Source organism: Notamacropus eugenii, chromosome 1 (genome assembly GCF_028372415.1).
Source record: "Notamacropus eugenii isolate mMacEug1 chromosome 1, mMacEug1.pri_v2, whole genome shotgun sequence".
In the NCBI taxonomy this organism is placed as follows: Eukaryota; Metazoa; Chordata; class Mammalia; order Diprotodontia; family Macropodidae; genus Notamacropus; species Notamacropus eugenii.
Genome location: NC_092872.1, coordinates 186,026,657 through 186,044,952, shown reverse-complemented (window position 1 = coordinate 186,044,952; position 18,296 = coordinate 186,026,657). Strand labels below are relative to the sequence as shown.

Here is an 18,296-nt window from a genome sequence, read left to right as displayed (position 1 = left end):
GCTAATTTGTTTCTTATTCATTGGAATGCATACAGGGTGTGCTGTGTGTTTCTAGCCACACCATTCTATCTCCTCCTAGTCCCCCTAAAATGGCAAAAAACACTTTCAGTTTTATTGGTACAGTCAGTAAATTGGTCAGCAAGTTCAGTTAAGTATCTCCTATATAAGAGGCACTATGCAAAATGGTGGAGATACAAAGCAAGGCAAAAACCCAGTCTCTTCTCTCAAGAAGCTCTAATGTGGAAGATAACATGTAGAATAATTTAAGATAAAGTAGCTGGATAATAATCTCAGAAAGGGAAGAACTAAGAGCTAGAAGACAGAGCTTGAGCTAAGTCATAAGACTTAGGAACCAGGAGAAACTAAGAAGGAGAGGAGAGGAGGGAGAGCATTTGAGGAATGGAAAATGGTTGCAAAGGTGCAGAGATGGGAAATGGGGTGTTGTGAGGAACACCAGGGAGGCCTGTGTAACTAGATTATAGAATTTATGAAAGAGAGTAAAATATTAGCAAACTAGATAGAAAAAGATAGGAAAGGATGCCCAAAGAGTTTCAAATACCAGAGGACCTCTATACTTGATTCTTAAGGGTAACAAGGGTCCACTAGATTTTATTGAGGAGGGAGGGGACATGATCAGATTCACACTTGAGGGGAAAACAGACGAATAAACAAAAAGCAAAAAACACCAACAAAAACAACAAGTTTAACAACTGAAATGAGGGTAGAGGGAGGTCAGGAGACAAATTAGAAAGTAATTTCAACAGTCCAGGTGAGAGGAAATGCAGCCCTGAATGGTGGCTGTGTGAGTGGAGAGAAGATGTAGTGAAGATAGAGATGACAGGATTTGATAATGGATGCAATTGTTTGGGTGAGGGAGAATTTATAAAATGTTGTAGTTTAGTCTAATATTAGCTAAGTTTTCATATATTTAATAATAAATATGTCATCTAAGATTGAATATTCAAAAAGTTTGCTTTTAAAAATATAGCAAAATATTTATTGTTGTTGAGTCATTTTTGAGTGGTTTCCCACTCTTTGTGACCCCAATTGGGGTTTCCTTGGCAAAGATGCTGAATAATTTGCCATTTCCTTCTCCAGATCATTTTACAGATGAGGAAACTGAGAGAAAAAGAGTTAAGTGACTTGCCCAGGGTCAGATATCTAATAAGTGTCTGAGTTTCAATTTGAACTCAGGAAGACAAATCATCTTGATTCCAAACCCAGCGCTCTATCGACTGAGCCACCTAACTGTCCAAATTCCCTGATAGCACCTCTGAATGAAATGTGCCATACATGCCTATAGGCCTGTAGAGGCTCTTAGATCTAGTACCATGACTTATGTTAGACTTTTCTGAATTGCTTCAGTCTGTGATGATGGAATCACAAAATCTCAGAATTGGAAAGACTTCCAAACACAACTAGATCAGCCTGAATTTTCTATAATGGGAATCATAAATGACTCTCTAGCCTTTATGTGAAGACATCTGGTGTAGTGGAACTCACTATCCCCTGAAACAAGCCATTCCACCTTTTTCAGCTCTGATTGTTAGGAAGCTTTTGTTTTATCAAGCCTGAATTTGGCTTTCTCCAATTCTATATTTTTTTTTCCCTACTACTTCTTTTTGTGAAAAGAAACTTAAAGTCTAATCACTCTTGAACAGGATCACCTTTCAGATATGTGAAGACTATAATAATGTCTTCCACTTAAATCTTCCATTCTTTAGGATTAAAAAAATTTCTTCTCAATTGCTCATCAATGTGACATGAACTTGAGGCCCTTCTCCCTCCTGGCTGCTTTCCTCTGGGCACTGTCTAATTTAGCGCTCTTCCTAAAAATGCCTTGCAGAACTGGGACACAAGTATTTTAGTGTAGACTGATCAGTAGCAATGTGGCCTAGTGAAAAGTACCATATTTGTCATCAGAGAACCTAGGTTCAAATTTCATTTCTCTCCTACACTATGTGCAGGACACTGAACAAGACATATAAACTCTTAAGCCTTTCATTTCATCATTTGGCAAATCAGAGCTTTGAAATAAGTGGCCTTCCAAGTCTTTGCCAGCTCTAAATCTATGGTACCCTGACTATGATCTACCTAAGCTTGCATGTTCTGCCTCCATTAATGTAACTGAAGAGCTCATTGGCGTTTTGGACTATCATATCATGTTACTGATTCACATTGAGCCTGTAGTACATCGAGTTTTTTTTCAAAGAAAATGCAGTTGATATATCCCTCTTCTTATACTTATGAAACTGATTTCTGGAGTTCAAGTATAAAAGTTTTCATTTATTCTTATTCCATTTAATATTATTAGAGGGTTTCCTCCTTGGGACTTCTCTCAATGAGATAATAAGTCAAGTCCCTAGCCCTAATAGTTGATATATTCAGCCCAATGTGCCTGCTGACATCCTTTCGGAACCTGTTTCTATCTTCTACTGTGTTCACTATCCTGTCTAACTTTGACTCAAGCATTTATTTGAAAAATATACTGTGTCTTCTGCTCCCCTTCAAATTATTGTACCTGATCTGCTATGTTGTATCCCCCTCTCCCACCCAGTTAAAATGTAAACCCTCTGAAGACAGACTCTTTTTTTATCTTGCTTTTCTATCCTCAATTTCTATTAAACATTTACTTGATTATATAGTTGGCTTTATCTAAGCTGTTGATAAAAATGTTGGATATCTCTAAGTTGATACTGAAGGGCAAATAACTACCTCTCCATGTTGCATATAGCCATAATTGTGCTAGGTGTAACCCTCTGTCCTCTTAAGTCAGATAGTATTTGTTTGTACCATTCATTTATTGCTTTAAAAATATGCTTTATTGGGGGCAGAGCCAAGATGGTGGAGTAGAAGAACTCATCTCTAGAAACTCTCCACCCTCAGCCCATAAAATACCTGTAAAAAATGACTCTACTAAACAGATTCAGAGCAGCAGAAGCCACAAAATGACAAAGTGAAAGAGATTTCCAGCTCAAGGCAGCCCAGAAGGCTGACAGGAAAGGTCTATCACACCACGCAGAGCAAAGCGCAGTCTGGCCTTGACCACACAGCATGGACATGACCAGAGCAGGCTTCAAGGTGCCACTGGCAGTAGCTGTGATTCTCAGATTCCTCAACCCACAAATGCCAAAGACAGCTTCAAAGATGAGTGAGAAAATTTTTTCATCTGCGTGAGAAGGGAAATCAGTGGTCTAGCCCAGCCCCAGGAAGTGTCAGCTTCCATTGTTGGAGCCCTTGCCTAAAGACCCTGGGAGAATTGAGCTGCTGATCTGGATCTCATCCTTGAGTGGTGGCCCTGGGGTGAGGAAGAGTGCTAGTTGGCATGGTGGAGTTGGTGCAGGCTCTGGAGAGGAAATTATACTGGAAGATCCTGGGCAGAAAAGAGTGCTTGTAGCACCAGAGTGCCTCTGCCTTGATTGTTGCCACCTTGGAGGAACTGAGAACTTACTGGTCTCTAGAGTATACCCTCCTCTTGACAAAGAACTGAAAAGTCAAGTAACTGACTGGGAAAATGCCCCCAAAAGGGAAAAAGAGTAGGACAATACAAGGTTACTTTCTTGGTGAGCAAGTATTTTCTTCCATCCTTTTGATGAGGAATAACAATGCACACCATCACAGGAAGACCTAAAAGTCAAGGCTCCTGCATCGAAAACCTCCAAAATAAATATGCAATGGTCTCAGGCCATGGAAGAGCTCAAAAAGGATTTTAAAAATCAAGTAAGAGAGGTGAGGGAAAAATTGGGAAGAGAAACGAGATGCAAGAAAATCATGAAAAGCGAGTCAACAACTTGCTAAAGGAGACCCAAAAAAATGCTGAAGAAATTAACACCTTTAAAAATAACTAACCCAAATGTCAAAAGAGGCCCAAAATGTCAATGAGGAGAAGAATGCTTTAAAAAAAAACAGAATTAGTCAAATGGAAAAGGAGCTTCAAAACCTCACTGAAGAAAATAGTCCTTGAAAAATTAGAATGAAGCATATGGAAGCTAATGACTTTATGAGAAACCAAGAAATTACAAAACAAAACCAAATAAATGAAAAAATAGAAGACAGTGTGAAATATCTCAATGGAAAAACAATTGACCTGGAAAATAGATCCAGGAGAGACAATTTAAAAATTATGACACTACCTGAAAGCCAAGATCAAAAAAAGATCCTAGACATCATCTTTCATGAAATTATGAAGGAAAATTGTCCTGATATTCTGAAACCAGAGGGTAAAATAAATATTGAAGGAATTCACAGATCATCTGCTGAAAGAGATCTGAAAAGAAAAACTCCTAGGAATATTGTAGCCAAATTTCAGAGTTCCCAGGTCAAGGAGAAAATATTGCAGGCAGTCAGAAAGAAACAATTCAAGTATTGTGGAAATACATCAAGATAACACAGGATCTGGCAGATTCTACATTAAGAGATAGAAGGACTTGGAATATGATATTCCAGAAGTCAAAGGGACTAGGATTAAAACCAAGAATCACCTACCCAGCAAAACTGAATATAATACTTTAAGGGAAAAAATGGTCATTTAGTAAAATAGAGGACTTTCAAGCATTCTTGATGAAAAGACCATAGCTGAATAGAAAATTTGACTTTCAAATATGAGAATCAAGAGTAGCATGAAAAGATAAACAGAAAAGAGAAATCATATGGGACTTACTAAAGTTGAACTATTTACATTCCTACATGGAAAGATAATATTTGTAACTCTTGAAACTTTTCTCAGTATTTGGGTAGTTGGAGGGATTACACACACACACACACACACACACACACACACACACACATATATATATATGCAGAGGGCACAGAGTGAGTTGAATAAGAAGGGATGATATCTAAAAAAAATAAAATTAAGGGGTGAGAGAGGAAGAGAAAGAGAGAAATGAAATGGGGCAAATTATCTCTCATAAAAGAAGCAAGAAAATGCTTTTTTCAATGGAGGGGGAAAAGGGGGAGGTGAGAGGGAAAAAGTCAAGCTTACTCTTATCATATTTGGCTTAAGGAGGGAGTAACATGCACACTCAATTTGTTATGAATAGCTATCTTACACTACAGGAAAGTAGGGGAGAAGGGGATAAGTGGAGTGTAGGGGGGTTGATAGAAGGGAGGGCAAATGAGTGGAAGGGGGTAATTAGAAGTAAACACTTTTGGGGAAGAATAAGGTCAAAAGAGAGAATAGAATAAATGGGGAAGGGCAGGATAGGATGAAGGGAAATATAGTTAGTCTTTCACAACATGAGTATTATGGAAGTCTTTAGCAAAACTATGCATATATAGCCTATATTGAATTGCTTGCCTTCTCAGTGGGGATGGTTGGGGAGGGAGGAAGGGAAAGAAGTTGGAACTCAAAGTTTTAGAAATCAATGTTGAGAATTATTTTTGCATGTAACTGGGAAATAAGATATACAGGTAATGGGGTATAGAAATCCGTCTTGCCCTAGAACAAAAGAGAGAAGATGGGGATAAGGGAAGGGAGTGGTGTGATAGAAGGGAGAGTAGATTGGGGAAGGGGTAATCAGAATGCATGATGTTTTGGAGTGGGGGAGGTGAGAGATGGGGAGAAAATTTGAAACTCAATATCCTGTGAAAATGAATGTTGAAAACTAAAAATAAATAAATAAATTGGAAAAAAAATGTTTTATTGTTGCCAGGGTAAATATCAGCTCCCTAAGGGCAGGGAATCTTTTCTGCCTTGGCATTTTCTTCTGCCTTTTCTTTGCCTCATCATAGTTCCTATGACACCAAAGGTGCTTAATAGATGCTTTATTGATTTTACTTGGACATTTTTTTACATAGGTATAACATATTTTCAAATAGATCATAAACTCTTTGGGGAATCTAATATCTCTTTTTATCTCTAGCACTTAGAGTATCTCACACACAGGTGGAGTTCAATAAATGTTTGAAAATAATGATTTAAGCTTGAATGATTTAATAACTTTTATGTATATAATATCTCATGTTTTACAAAATAATGTACTGTACATTTATGTATGTACATATGTGTTATACATGTGTGTGTATGTGTGTATATATATATATATATGTATATATATATACACATATACATGCGCCTTCTCCCAAAAAAGTTCCACGTGAGGTATATTGTATATGTGCTATTTCCCCATTTTTACAGATGGAGACACTAAGACTGTCAGTCACGAAACATTTTTTAAGTACTTAGAATACAAAGAAAGACAAAAACAATGTTTGTACTCAGGGCATTCACATTCTAATGGGGAGACAATTTGTGAAGAAATAGGTATGTATAAGATACAGAGTTGATGGAAGGTAATTTTAGAGGTGATAGTTTTATCAGGTGGTAGGGGAGGGAATAGGGACCAGGAACAGCTTCCTACTGAGGGTGACATTTGAACTGTGTCTTGAATCTAGGGATCCTAAGAGGCAGAAGAGAAGTAGAGGTACCTTTCAGGTATGAGGTATGTGCATGTGTGTGCATGTGTGTGTGAGTGTGTGTGTGTGTATGTGTGTACAGTTCAAGAAAAGAGGCATATGGCTTTGGGAAATGAAGTGTCACATACAAAGAACAACAAGATATAGCTAGATTATAGAGTGTGTAGAGGGGAATAATGTCTAAGAAGGCTGGATAACATAAAAGAAGGTTAAGCTATCAAGAGTTTTAAATATCAAACAGATTTTGGTATTTCTAGTTGTTCCATGGGAGCTGCTAGGTGGCTCAGTGGGCAGAGCAACTAGGTTTGGAGTCAAGAATATTCATCTTCATGAGTTCAAATTTACCCTCAGACACTTAGTGGTTGTGTGATTCTGGGCAAGTCCCTTAATCCTGTTTGCCTCATCTGTAAAATGAACTGGAGAAGAAAATAGCAAACTAGTCTAGTATCTTTGCCAAGGAAACCCCAAATGGAGTCATGAAGAGTGGGATGTGACAAGAAAATGAACATCAACAGTTGTTTCATGAAATAATAGTGAGCCATTGGACTTTATTGAATAGAGGGGTGACAAAGTCCATCCCATACTTTAGAAAAATCACTTTGGCAGTTGAGTAAATGCTGGATTAGAAAGGGAAGGGACTTGAGACAAGAATAATTTGACGGTTATTACAGCTTTTCAGATGAAAAGTAAGCACTTATTTGCATGTAAATCTTCTCACTTCAAATTTCTTTCCAGTACACCACACTACTTCAGTTGTGGCTTGGGAATATCATACCTCTCACCATCATCAGAAATCTGTTTGCCATTAGTTTCTTCCTAATTTAATCAAATATATTTCTTTGGGGAATGGAGACTATTTGACCTAAGAGTGTAAGGATGAGTCTTTGAGAATAAAGTAGAGGCTAACCAATAATTGTCCATCCCCACTTAGGACAACTCAAAAATATCCTTTAAGGTGTCTTGCAAAGAAAGCTAGATTTGGAGTCAGATGGTAAAGGTTCAAATCCTTCTTCATTGCTTATTAGTTGTGAGATCTTGAACAAATCACTAAGCTCTTAGAGATTTAATTTTCTCATCTGCAAAATTAAAATAGGATGAAATGATGGCTAAAGACCTTTCTAGCTCAATATTCCCTTATATTAGAAATAAAGACAAATTATCCGATAATCAAGACAATCCTTCTTCTAGCTATAAGGATTTTAAAACAACAAACTAGAACAGATTACCGAGAAAGAGTTTTGAAATCTCACTTATTGTCCCAATAGATGTACATCTGAGATTGGGATGGATTTCAATTACTACCAATGTTCCCTTGTGGAAGTGATTTCCTTCTATGCCTCAGTTTCATTATCTGAAACATGACGGGATCAAACTAGATGACCTGTGGGAGCTCTGCCAGCTGGAAGACTACTTACTCCATCTTTCAATGTAGCTGAAATGGACTGTGTGACCTTTAGAGAACTTGACCCTCTGTATTCTTTGTAATTCAATAGTGAATAAACAACTTAAGTAACTGATTTGTCTATTAGCCCAAAGAACTATCTCTCAAAGAGTTCTAAAATACAGAAGAGTATACCTTCTCTCTCCAACCCAGTAATCAAGGATCACATCTGATTTTTAGCAAATACAACGGACATGCTAAACTCTTTTTTCTTTTAAATTAATCACACTCTTTATGCTATATGGATACATTAAAGAGCAGTAGAAAGATTGAGTTTTAATTTTTACCAATCCAATTTAAATGCAAATGTTAACCACTCACATGATGCTACTGTGTACATAATTAAACATCATTATATACCACATGAATCATTCAGAAACCTCTTGAGAGCCATCTTGCTATGTAAAACATGCATTACATTGACAAGCAGCCAAATGACGTGAGCTTCTATACTCATTAATGCTCTCTTTGAATTATAGGTCAACAGATTATGGGACAACCTATGAGAAGCTGAATGATAAAGTTGGTCTGAAGACAATTTTGAGCTATCTCTACGTCTGCCCTACCAATAAGCGCAAGGTAAGAGACTGTATTTTCAGATTGTTCCTTATTTATGATGTGATTCCTGTCTTGGCTGGCTAACCTTCCTAGCTTCCTAAAAATCCATTATGGTGAACCTGGGAATTAGAGATGCAAAGACAATGTAAAAATTATCTGACACAGAATAATTTTTCTATCAGCTGCTGAGACTGTTAGAGGACAAGGGAATGGGTGAATCATTACCATTTCAGAAAGGCAGCCATGGGGAGTGAATCTCCGGCAGTGTGGTGCTTATGTTTCTCTTCTCAGAACTTAGGATAGTTAGTCACAGTGATAATAATGAGACCTGACAAGGCTCAGTGAAGAAGATGTGAGTGATTTTCATCAGATGTCCCTGTGTCTCCCCTAACACGGAGTAAATAGTTTAATAAGAATTTAAGTGGATGCATTATCCCAAGGCAGGTTTGAGCTTTCTTATCTAAACTTTGTTCAGCTTGGACACTTATATTAGAGTATTGTAGCTCCATTGAAGGAGTGAGTTCATTTTTATAGACTATATACGTATCAAAAATTGCACATATATACATCTTAACAGTTCTTGTCTCAAGGAGATCTAGGTCTTTAAATCACAGAATCTCTGAGTTAGACGGGAAGTCAGAGGTTATCCATCAGGTTGATGGCACATCCAGATTTTGCCTGAAAGACTCCACTGAGAAGGGAACCTCGAACTCTAGAGTTATTCCATTTCACTTTTTTAAGAGGTCTAATTTTCCATTTTTCCTGATTTTTTTCTCTTTGCAACTTCTACCTTTTTCTCTTTTTTCTGCTCTTTTGCTTAAATGGAACAAGTGAAGTAATTTCTTACGTGTCACTGACCCTCATATCATAGAAGTCCACTTGACTAGGTGGAGGGATTGCTATAAAGGGTTGGTTGTTGTCCTTCATCTTCAAAGAGGATCAAAATGACATCACCATGATAAGTGAAATTTCAGTATGTCCAACTGTGACTGATTAGACCAATATGAACTCGGAATGCTCTACCACAGGCTGGGCATAGATAGTTTGATATTTAAATATTTGAGGTGGATATCCCAAATTTGCGCATCCTAAAGGTGTAGGGAATCGATGATGCATGGAGGCATGGTGTACAGCTTTCCAGTTTTAGTATAAATGAACATTATGAAATTTAAGCTCCATATCTTTTTTCTGTACACATAAATGTCATTAAATAAAGGGCTAACGTATGGTCTGTCATGTCACTAACATAGACATCTAGGTGAACAAACTTAGTCTATTAATGTGTATCAACACCTTCTCTTCAACTTAAAAGTCTTAGAGATTGGCCTAAAGCACTAAAAGATAATGACTTGCCCAGGGTCACATAGCCAGACTTAAATATAGGCCTTCTGGGTTTGGTGACCATTTCTCTATCCATTAGGTCATTCTATCTCTCTAAGAAAAGAAACAGTATTAAATTGAGTCAGTCAACAAGACTCATTGACCACACTGTTTTATTCTCACAGAATCATCAAATATTTTGTTGTTTGTTACTTTTTGAAAGTATTCATGGGAGCTGCATTCCATGATGATGACCTGCTAAGTTTGGGGATATGCTTCAGACATACCTAACTTTCTCTTTACAGCTGGTTAGAAATCTATCATCTATGAATTGATCATTACCCCACATTAATTATCCATTCTAGTTTATCCATAATTTGAATAACTCCTTTAGGTTAGCAAAGACAATTTTTTTGTCTTTAGATACTTAACACTGGGCTCTAGAGAAGCTAGGAACTTTCTTTTGGAATGTTGATGCATGATGGAAAGGGAAGTGAACTTAGAAATATGTGTTCTCTCTAATCTTTTGTTTATAAAGCTACCATAATAGTTGCATTGACTATCATGGTAATTTTCTTTGTGGTTTTCACTATAGCCATTGGGTTTATGGCTTACTTGGACAGAAGATAAATGGGGTAAAACTAGCAAATGCAGCCTCACCTTCCCTTTCTATGACCTGACCAGGATTTATCGTGTTTCTTAGGGACTAGCAAGGCTGACTAATTTGGATTCTACTTGGTTTAGCTACATAACAGAATTGATCAGGTTGTTAAACTTTCCAAGATTAACTGGGAAAGGGAGAAAAAAGGCATTTGTCATTGACTTTAGCTGTTCTTAAGACTTGACCAATTGCAGTTTTCAGAGAATCAGCTCCTAGAGAGAACCTATTGTTGTGGGCCACTCCCTTCCCAGAAGCAGAGGTGGTCCCAGACCATTTAAGTCACAATACATAAGATAAGCCTAAGAGGAAGAATTTCTTTGTCTGCTAATGAATGAGACTGTGTGTGTGTGGGTGGGTGGGGGGTGTGTGGGGAGGGGTCATTTTTGAGATGCTGAAAGATAGAAGAAACATTGTAGGACAATGAAGGTCTTTATAATCTTGAGGAAATCAATAAAGTTGACAAAGCAGTATATTTGTGTACAATTTCTCTACTTACAGGGTGAATTTATCACCATGAAATATGTATTTTGTACCCAGAGAAACATACTCAAAGCAAAATGGAGAAACAAGTAGGCATTCTAATTTGGGGACTATTTCTCCCAATCAATGGACTTAAAGAGAAGAAAAAAGGAAATGGAAAGTTAAAGTACTGTTAATTATATAGCATGAAGATTTATTAAACATTCTCTCAGATACTGTCTGGACTTTTACTACTCCCTGATTATAAGCAAGATCACTTTGGTAGTCATGTTAACCCGCCAGTGGGCTGCTCTCAAGTGAACTAATAATATGAATACACGAAATCAGTCAGCCCACATTAAAGAATCCCATAATCCATTGAGTAACAGAATCAATGGCACCCCAAAACATCTTTTATCCTACAAGGTAAAATTTAACAAGAATGAATATAAATTCCTGAGCTAAATTTCAAAAAATCAGTTCTTTAAGAGCGTAACGGATGTGATGTGACCAGACCACATGCTGCCACTGGGGCAGTGGGCAGTGGTTGACTTTTAGTTCAGAATGAGATGAAATGGTGATTTGCATGCCCTTACAACTAATGAAATCTTAGATTACATTAATGGTAGTAGAATATCCACAAAGGAATGTGATAGTCCCACTGTAATCAGCCTCAGTGTGCCCTCTTATCAAATACTGTATTCACTTCCCAGAATTATATTTTCAAAGGGGTACTTTATAAACTAAACATATCCAGAAGAGGAGGGACCAGTATAGGGAGAAAACTTTAAAAATTGGCTATTTGAAGAACTTATGGTGAAACCAGAAATATCTAGCCTTGAGAAGGAAAAACATGAGAGGATGGGATAGTTATCTTCAGATATCTGAGTCTGCAATGTGGAAGTGGAATTGTATTTTTATTACTATTACCTCAGAGGGCAGACATAGGACCACTAAGTAGACATTGTACTTAATGCTGATTTCAGCTAACCGAAAGGACAGGCTTCCATTTATTAGTCATCAGAATTGTCCCAAAATGAAATGGGCTGCTTTGAGATAATGGACTTCTTATTGCTCAAATAACATCCTTTCAGGGATATTGTAGAGGGAAATTCGTATTTATAGTATGGGTTGGATTCTGGCTTCTAAAGTCCATGTCAGTCAACAACCATTTTTAAAGTGGTTTAAGCACTGAGGAGTAAAAAGAAAAAAAGAAAAGGAAAAAGCAAAAAGCTTTTTCTTGATGGAAGAGACAGTGTGCAAAGGACTATAGAAGTGTATGCAGTGTAAATGGGAGGTAATCCCAGCATGAAAACACTCTCAGTGGGAGGAAGAGGAGGAGGAGGAGGAGGAAGGATAAAAGAAAGCTTTTTGTAGCGTGTTACATAAGTCATTAAGGAAGTCATGAGGCACAGATTAGAAAGGGAGACATTCTGGGTTTAGAGCAAAACCAGGAAAAAAACCACAGTAACATTCAAAATTATGATTGTATAGATTTTTTAACTATTTTTTGTTTATTATTATCATTATTATTATAGAAATGTAGTTCTAGCCTTGGATTCAGGAAGACCTGGGTTAAAGGTCAAGTGCTATCTCAGATACATATAGGCTATAGGATAATAAACAAGTCACTCCATTTTTCCTTCTCTCATGGAGCTCTCTAGACCTCTAAGGTGCAGTGAACTCTTGGTGGATAATTTTCTCATATTGGGAGTTACCCACTCCTGGGAAATCACAAATCTGGACCAAAACACTTCAAATTTTAAATACCTCCTGAATTCCAACTCCCTGTGTGAGCATGCCTATGTGCACATGCACTCACACACACACAAACACACACACACACACACACACACACACACTAAGAATGTGTAATTTTTCTCCCAGAAACATATTTTTTCTTTCCTAATATATATTTGTATTTTAGAATCTAACCTACTGCACCCCACATTTATTTGGGGGGATTGTTTTCATAACTAGGTTTTGTTCTTCCATCACTACTTACTGAGATGACTTAAAGAATATATTAAAGACATTGTTGGGATTAAGGACAAGAACAAAGCATAGCAATCAAAACTGGTAACCCAATAAGCTGATAACATGTAAAATCTCAAATATCCAAGAGTCTCTAACAGCCCCCTTTCCATAATATCTCTCTCTTCTTTTCCTGAAGTAACCCAGCACCTGGGTCTGTGATAGATGAGGTGGGCCAGGAGAATCAGCACTGAGTGGATCCCACTGCCAAAACTGAGGCGATGGAGTTGTTCGTCATTGGGTCTCAGAAGGCGCAAATCCCCAGCGCATGATAAATCCTCAGGCTTGTTGGTGTCAGGAGTAGTTTATTGGCTATGTAGGAAGAGTCTGTAATGGAAAAAAAAAAAGTTGATTTAACAGGTGCCTATAAAGAGGGGCTTGGTAAAATGGAAGTTGAGGGGGAGGGAGATTTGAAGAAATAATACAAATGTAGCTTAAAAAAAAAAATCAATGCTGATGTTGCAGTTTCCCTCTTAAATCCCACCTGAGTTTATTTGTATTCTGCCTAAGAGGAAAAGTTCTTTATATCCCCACTGTTTATCTATCAATGATTTTCCCTCCACTGCCCAGCCAGCCTTAGCTACCCTCCCTTCTCTTTGTGGTACCTAGGATCTTGATGGAATAAAAAACACAAAAATCACAACTTACATTCAGTTGGAGAAAAAGCTGTAAAAAAAAGACTCAAAGAATTACTGCCTCTGTTATTTGCTGTCAGAAGAGTTTAGCACACATTGTTCTCTGTAAGGGCAGAACCTTCAAACTATTCCTTGTGCTTTCAGCAACTCCTCCTTCTCCTCTCCCAAGGCTGTATGTTTTCTAGTTAATTAAAAAAATTCTAGTTGATAGCATCTGCAGCCTATGAATAGAAGCCTAGTCTATCAGCAGCCATTGGCTATCTCCTGAGGGACTTTTGGTGCAGGCCAACATTAAGCATGGTTTGCCTTTTCTCCAGGTGCTTAAACTGTAACCACTGTTCTTATTAGGTTCACCTTCCAAGAGTAGTTCAATTAGTTACTCTCTAACTCCTTCCTCATTTCCTGAGTATACGTAGTTGTTGTTGTTTAGTTTTTTCAGTCATGTCTCACTCTGTTACCCCATCTGTGCAAAGATACTGAAGTGGTTTGCCATTTTTTTCTCCAGCTCATTTTATAGATGAGGAAACTGAAGTAAACAGGGGTCAGTCATACAGCTAGGAAGCATACTTAGTATTTGCTGTCGTTTGGCTATGGAGACCGTGTCTTTGGTATTACTTTCCAAGATCAAGAAAGGCAAGATGAAAGTGGACAGCAAGTGGACTGGAGTGCTCTATTTTGTCATATCTGGTAGGATTATCAACCATAACATTCAAGAACTTAAAAGGACACACTCCCTCACTTCACACAGAAGGACAATGAATTCCAGAGAGGATACATGAAGGTAGTTGAAGTTATATGACACGTGGATGGTAGAACCACTCTCATTCTCCCTCAGACCTGTGGTATAGCTTATAAGAGTCACCAGAAATAGGCTCATCCATTTATTTTTCCAAATCTTTCTAAGTAATGTACAGAAAATAAAAAAAGTCTAAAACAAAACATGAAGTACCCAAAGAAACAAACATTCCTTGCTGATTTGAGTTCCTTCTGGCATAAAAGTTGCAAGTTTACTTCCTTCAGTTCAGGAAGAACCTGATTAATATTTAGCATGCCAGGACTTTTGCATAGTCCTCACTGAAAATTATTTGGAAAGGCCAAAGGGACCTGTTGTATTGTATAATAGATCAAAGGGGGTGTTTGACATTTCCCTGAGCTGACATTCAAGGCTCGCTTGTTCTACCCTAACTCTTTTATCTCTCCCTTTTGTACACAAAATCAGCCATTTGCTTCTAATCTTTTAAAAACTATGCATGTTTCATTCATAAAGAAATGATGCCCGCCTATCCAGGGAGGCCACTATTTAATTTTTTTCTTTCTTTTTTTTTTGGTTGTTGCCGAGGGAGAATGATATATAGTTTTCTAAAAGTAGGACAATAATGGGTAAAGGGGAGTCAGTACAAAGATAGGAAGGGAGATATAAGACAGCTTTTACCTGTGGGACCAGAGGAGCTTCATCCTTGTGCACTGAAAGAACTGGCAGGTGTGATTGCTGAGACACTTCAGTGATCTTTCAAAGGTTGTGGAGAGCACAGGGTTAGTTAGAAAAGGGCAAATGTGCTGATTTCAAAAAAAAAAAAAAAAGAGAAGAAAATGAATTCTATGAACATTTTGTTCCTGGCTAGCTCCTAGAATTTATTATTAAAAGAATAGTTAATAAACATTCATGAAAGCAAGCGTCAATCAGAAAAAGCCAAAATGAATTTGTTAAGAACAGATAATTCTCACTGAACTTATTTCCTTATGGATCCAAGTTACTAGATTGGCACATCAGGGCTATGATATAGATAGTTTGCTAGACTTTGGTCATAACATTTTACAAAGTCTTTCATGTGCTTCTTTGGGTAAATTTGCAGAGATAAGCTCGATGGTGGTTAAATGGCTAGACTCAAAGATGAGCCTGTAATCATTTCAGCCAATGAGATGTGATGGAAAAAGCAGTGGACTCTGAGACAGAGGCCAGAAAGAGCTGGAGCCAATTCCAATCAGCTCTGGAGAACCAATCATTAAAATTCAGTGTGAGAATTTCTACCTCAGAAATCAGAAAAAAAGCAACAATTTTGATTTTTTTTTTATTGTTTTGTTGATTATCTAAACTTAAGCAAGAGATCGGGGAAACATTAATCATGCAGATTAAACTGAGAAATGTGTGGGGCATAAGGTTTGTGATTGTTTTTCTGGGTAGTTTTTTATTAAACCTTTGCCAGCACAACACTGCTCAGAAGGCTGGGGTTTGTTGTCTACCTCTGATAATTATTTGCTTGACCTTCGGCAAATCACTTGCAATCTATGGACCCCAGTTTCCTCATCCATAAAATAAATATCTTGAATTAGGTGGCCTGTGAGGTCCCATTCTGCTCTAAGTCTCAGATCCACGCTTGACTATGTGATCTGTGATGGTACCTCAGGCCAGAGGTGGGGAACCTGCAACCTCCAGGCTACATGTGGCCCTCTAGGTCCTCCAGAGTTGCTCTTTGACCGAACCCACTTTGTTCTGTGAAGTTTGGATACAGTCAGAGGGCTGCACTGGAGGACCTAGAGGGCCACATGTGACCTGAAAGCCACAGATTCCTCCCCCCTACACTGGTCTCTAGTAGAGTGCCTCAGATATCTATTCTTTTTCTTGGACTATTTAACATTTTTACTAATGGCTAAGATAAAGGCATAGATGGGAAAGTCGTTAAATTTTCATATGATCCAAAGCTGGGGGGAGGGGATAAACAAAGGGTTGTCTTTATATAAATTCAGGATTCCTAAAGATATTGACAGACCAGACTGTCGCAATGAATCTGACAAGATGAATTTGATAGGGATAAATGTAAAGTTGTCTTCTTAGATTAAAGAAAAAAAGATTGCTTCTCAAATATGAAATACAGAGGGAGACATCATCAGACCCTAGTCAATGAAGCTGAAAAAGACCTGAGGATTATAGTGTGCCATAAATTCAGTAGATGTGTAATGGAGCAGCCAACATTCCCAATATGCTCTTAAGCTGCATTGAGAGATGTAGCTTCCAGGACTAGGGAGGTGATGGTTCCATTGGACTGTGCCCTGGTCAGACCCCATCTGGATTATGTGTTCATTTTTGGTGTCACATTTTAGAAAGGCCACCAAAAAGCTGGAGAGTATCTAGAGAAAGGTAATTGGGATGGAGAAAAGCTATGAGATCATGCCAGATTAAACCCAGTTGCGGGGAGTATTTAGCCTGGAGAGCTGAATGCTTAGTCAGGAACCTCCAAGTCATTAAAAGACTGCCATGAAGAAGTACTTTACTTGGTGTGCATGGGTAGAGCTAGAAAAAAGTAGATAGAAGATGCTAAGAAACCAAAGAAAGCTTTAATATAAGGAATCACCTTCCTAAAAGGATCACCAAGAAGTGGAATGAGCTACCCTGAAACACTCAACAATCCCCCTTATTGGATATGTTGTAGAGGAAATTCTTGTCTATGGTTTATATTGATGAACTGGCCTCCGAGTTTCCCCCAAGTATGATTTTGTCAGGCTGCTGGTATAGGCATGTACCTACTAAAGCCAGTGCTACCTTAGTTCAGGTTTGATGTTGGGATGAAATGAGGCCCTTGTCAACATTGAAGAAAATGATGTTCCCTTTGCCTTCACACAGCAAGGACACACAATACAGATACACTGATCCTTAGTTTCTCTGGACACTGTTCCCTTCCACTGCATCTAGAAATGCATCTTGTCAGGCAGTTATCAGTGTATAGCAACTGCCTGCCAAAATCCTTGCCCCTACTCCCCTCCCCTTCCTGAGAACTACATCAGGGAAATGATAAAAAAAATAAGATCTTGTCCCCTTAGAGTCCACTACGGATAGGATTCCCCCTTCTTCCACTGTGCCTAAATAAGGCCTCTCCCTCACCCTCATCTAGTGTCTCAGAATTACCAGCAAGTCAGTTAAAGCATCTCCATTCTTCCAAGAAAATGCAGGTCCATCATAGTCATGAAGCAACAATTGTATTTCCCCTGTGCTATTAGAAAGCCAGACAACTCCCAACTCCCCCTTGATCTCCTAAGCTGTTTTTTGGCAAGAAGTTCCCAGAACCATCCCAAAGGAAACAAAGCTTACCAATTAAGAGAATTTGAACTACTTTTCCAGGACTAGGGCCTCAGCTACCTTGGCCTCCACTGGCCAGTCAACATATTTGTTATAAAGATAGTGGTGTACACCAATGATTGGACTTCTTCCCAGAAGAAAATGAACTGATCTCAACTAGTTTCAGCCACAGAAATAGAAGGAAAAGCACTGGCAAGAGTGAAAACCCCATACCACTCACCTTACTCCCAGACTGTGTGGTCTATAACATTGATGAGATCAGAAACACTTGTAGGAAGGTAGGACTGATGTTTTTATTCAGCTTCCTGTAAGCAGCCAAGTACCATGAGCCTTCCTCATAGGCACTACAGAAGAACTATTTTTTACCTCCCCATTCTCCTCCAGGGACCTGGTATTGTATAGTGTTAAATACATGGGTTGGTTCAGGTAACTCTAAGGGTTTCCATTTGACCCACAGTAACATACACAGAGGTTGCTAAAAGGGTGTTCACAGATATTGAGCCCATAGTACCCCTTCCCTTCAGGGACTGCCCTTTGTAGACCCCTGAGTGATCCAAGTGGGGCTGGGGCTTTGGAGGATACCTCAGACTTGGGTGGCATTGAAGGTCCCCTGGAGCCCAGATGTTTAATTTCACAGCAAGAATAAGAAGGGTACTATGACACTTTGACCATAGCTGATCTCCCTCGTAGCTACTTGGG

General features: G+C 38.3%; 1 protein-coding gene and 1 long non-coding RNA gene across 5 annotated transcripts in view; one reads left to right on the top strand and one right to left on the bottom strand.

The window, feature by feature from the left end:
• The window catches only part of SORCS1 (sortilin related VPS10 domain containing receptor 1), a 750,254-nt gene that overhangs the window by 392,362 nt on the left and 339,596 nt on the right, over positions 1-18,296 (top strand). For all 4 annotated transcript variants that reach the window (XM_072621765.1, XM_072621775.1, XM_072621754.1 and 1 more), the window contains exon 3: positions 8,338-8,437. In XM_072621765.1, coding sequence (XP_072477866.1) covers positions 8,338-8,437 — 100 coding nt within the window. The remainder of the gene's footprint in view (positions 1-8,337; positions 8,438-18,296) is intronic.
• LOC140512574 (uncharacterized) lies at positions 12,343-13,692 on the bottom strand. Its single transcript, XR_011969837.1, has 2 exons — positions 13,539-13,692; positions 12,343-13,217 (listed from the first exon to the last, which is right to left on the bottom strand). It is a non-coding gene; the product is annotated as an uncharacterized lncRNA (long non-coding RNA).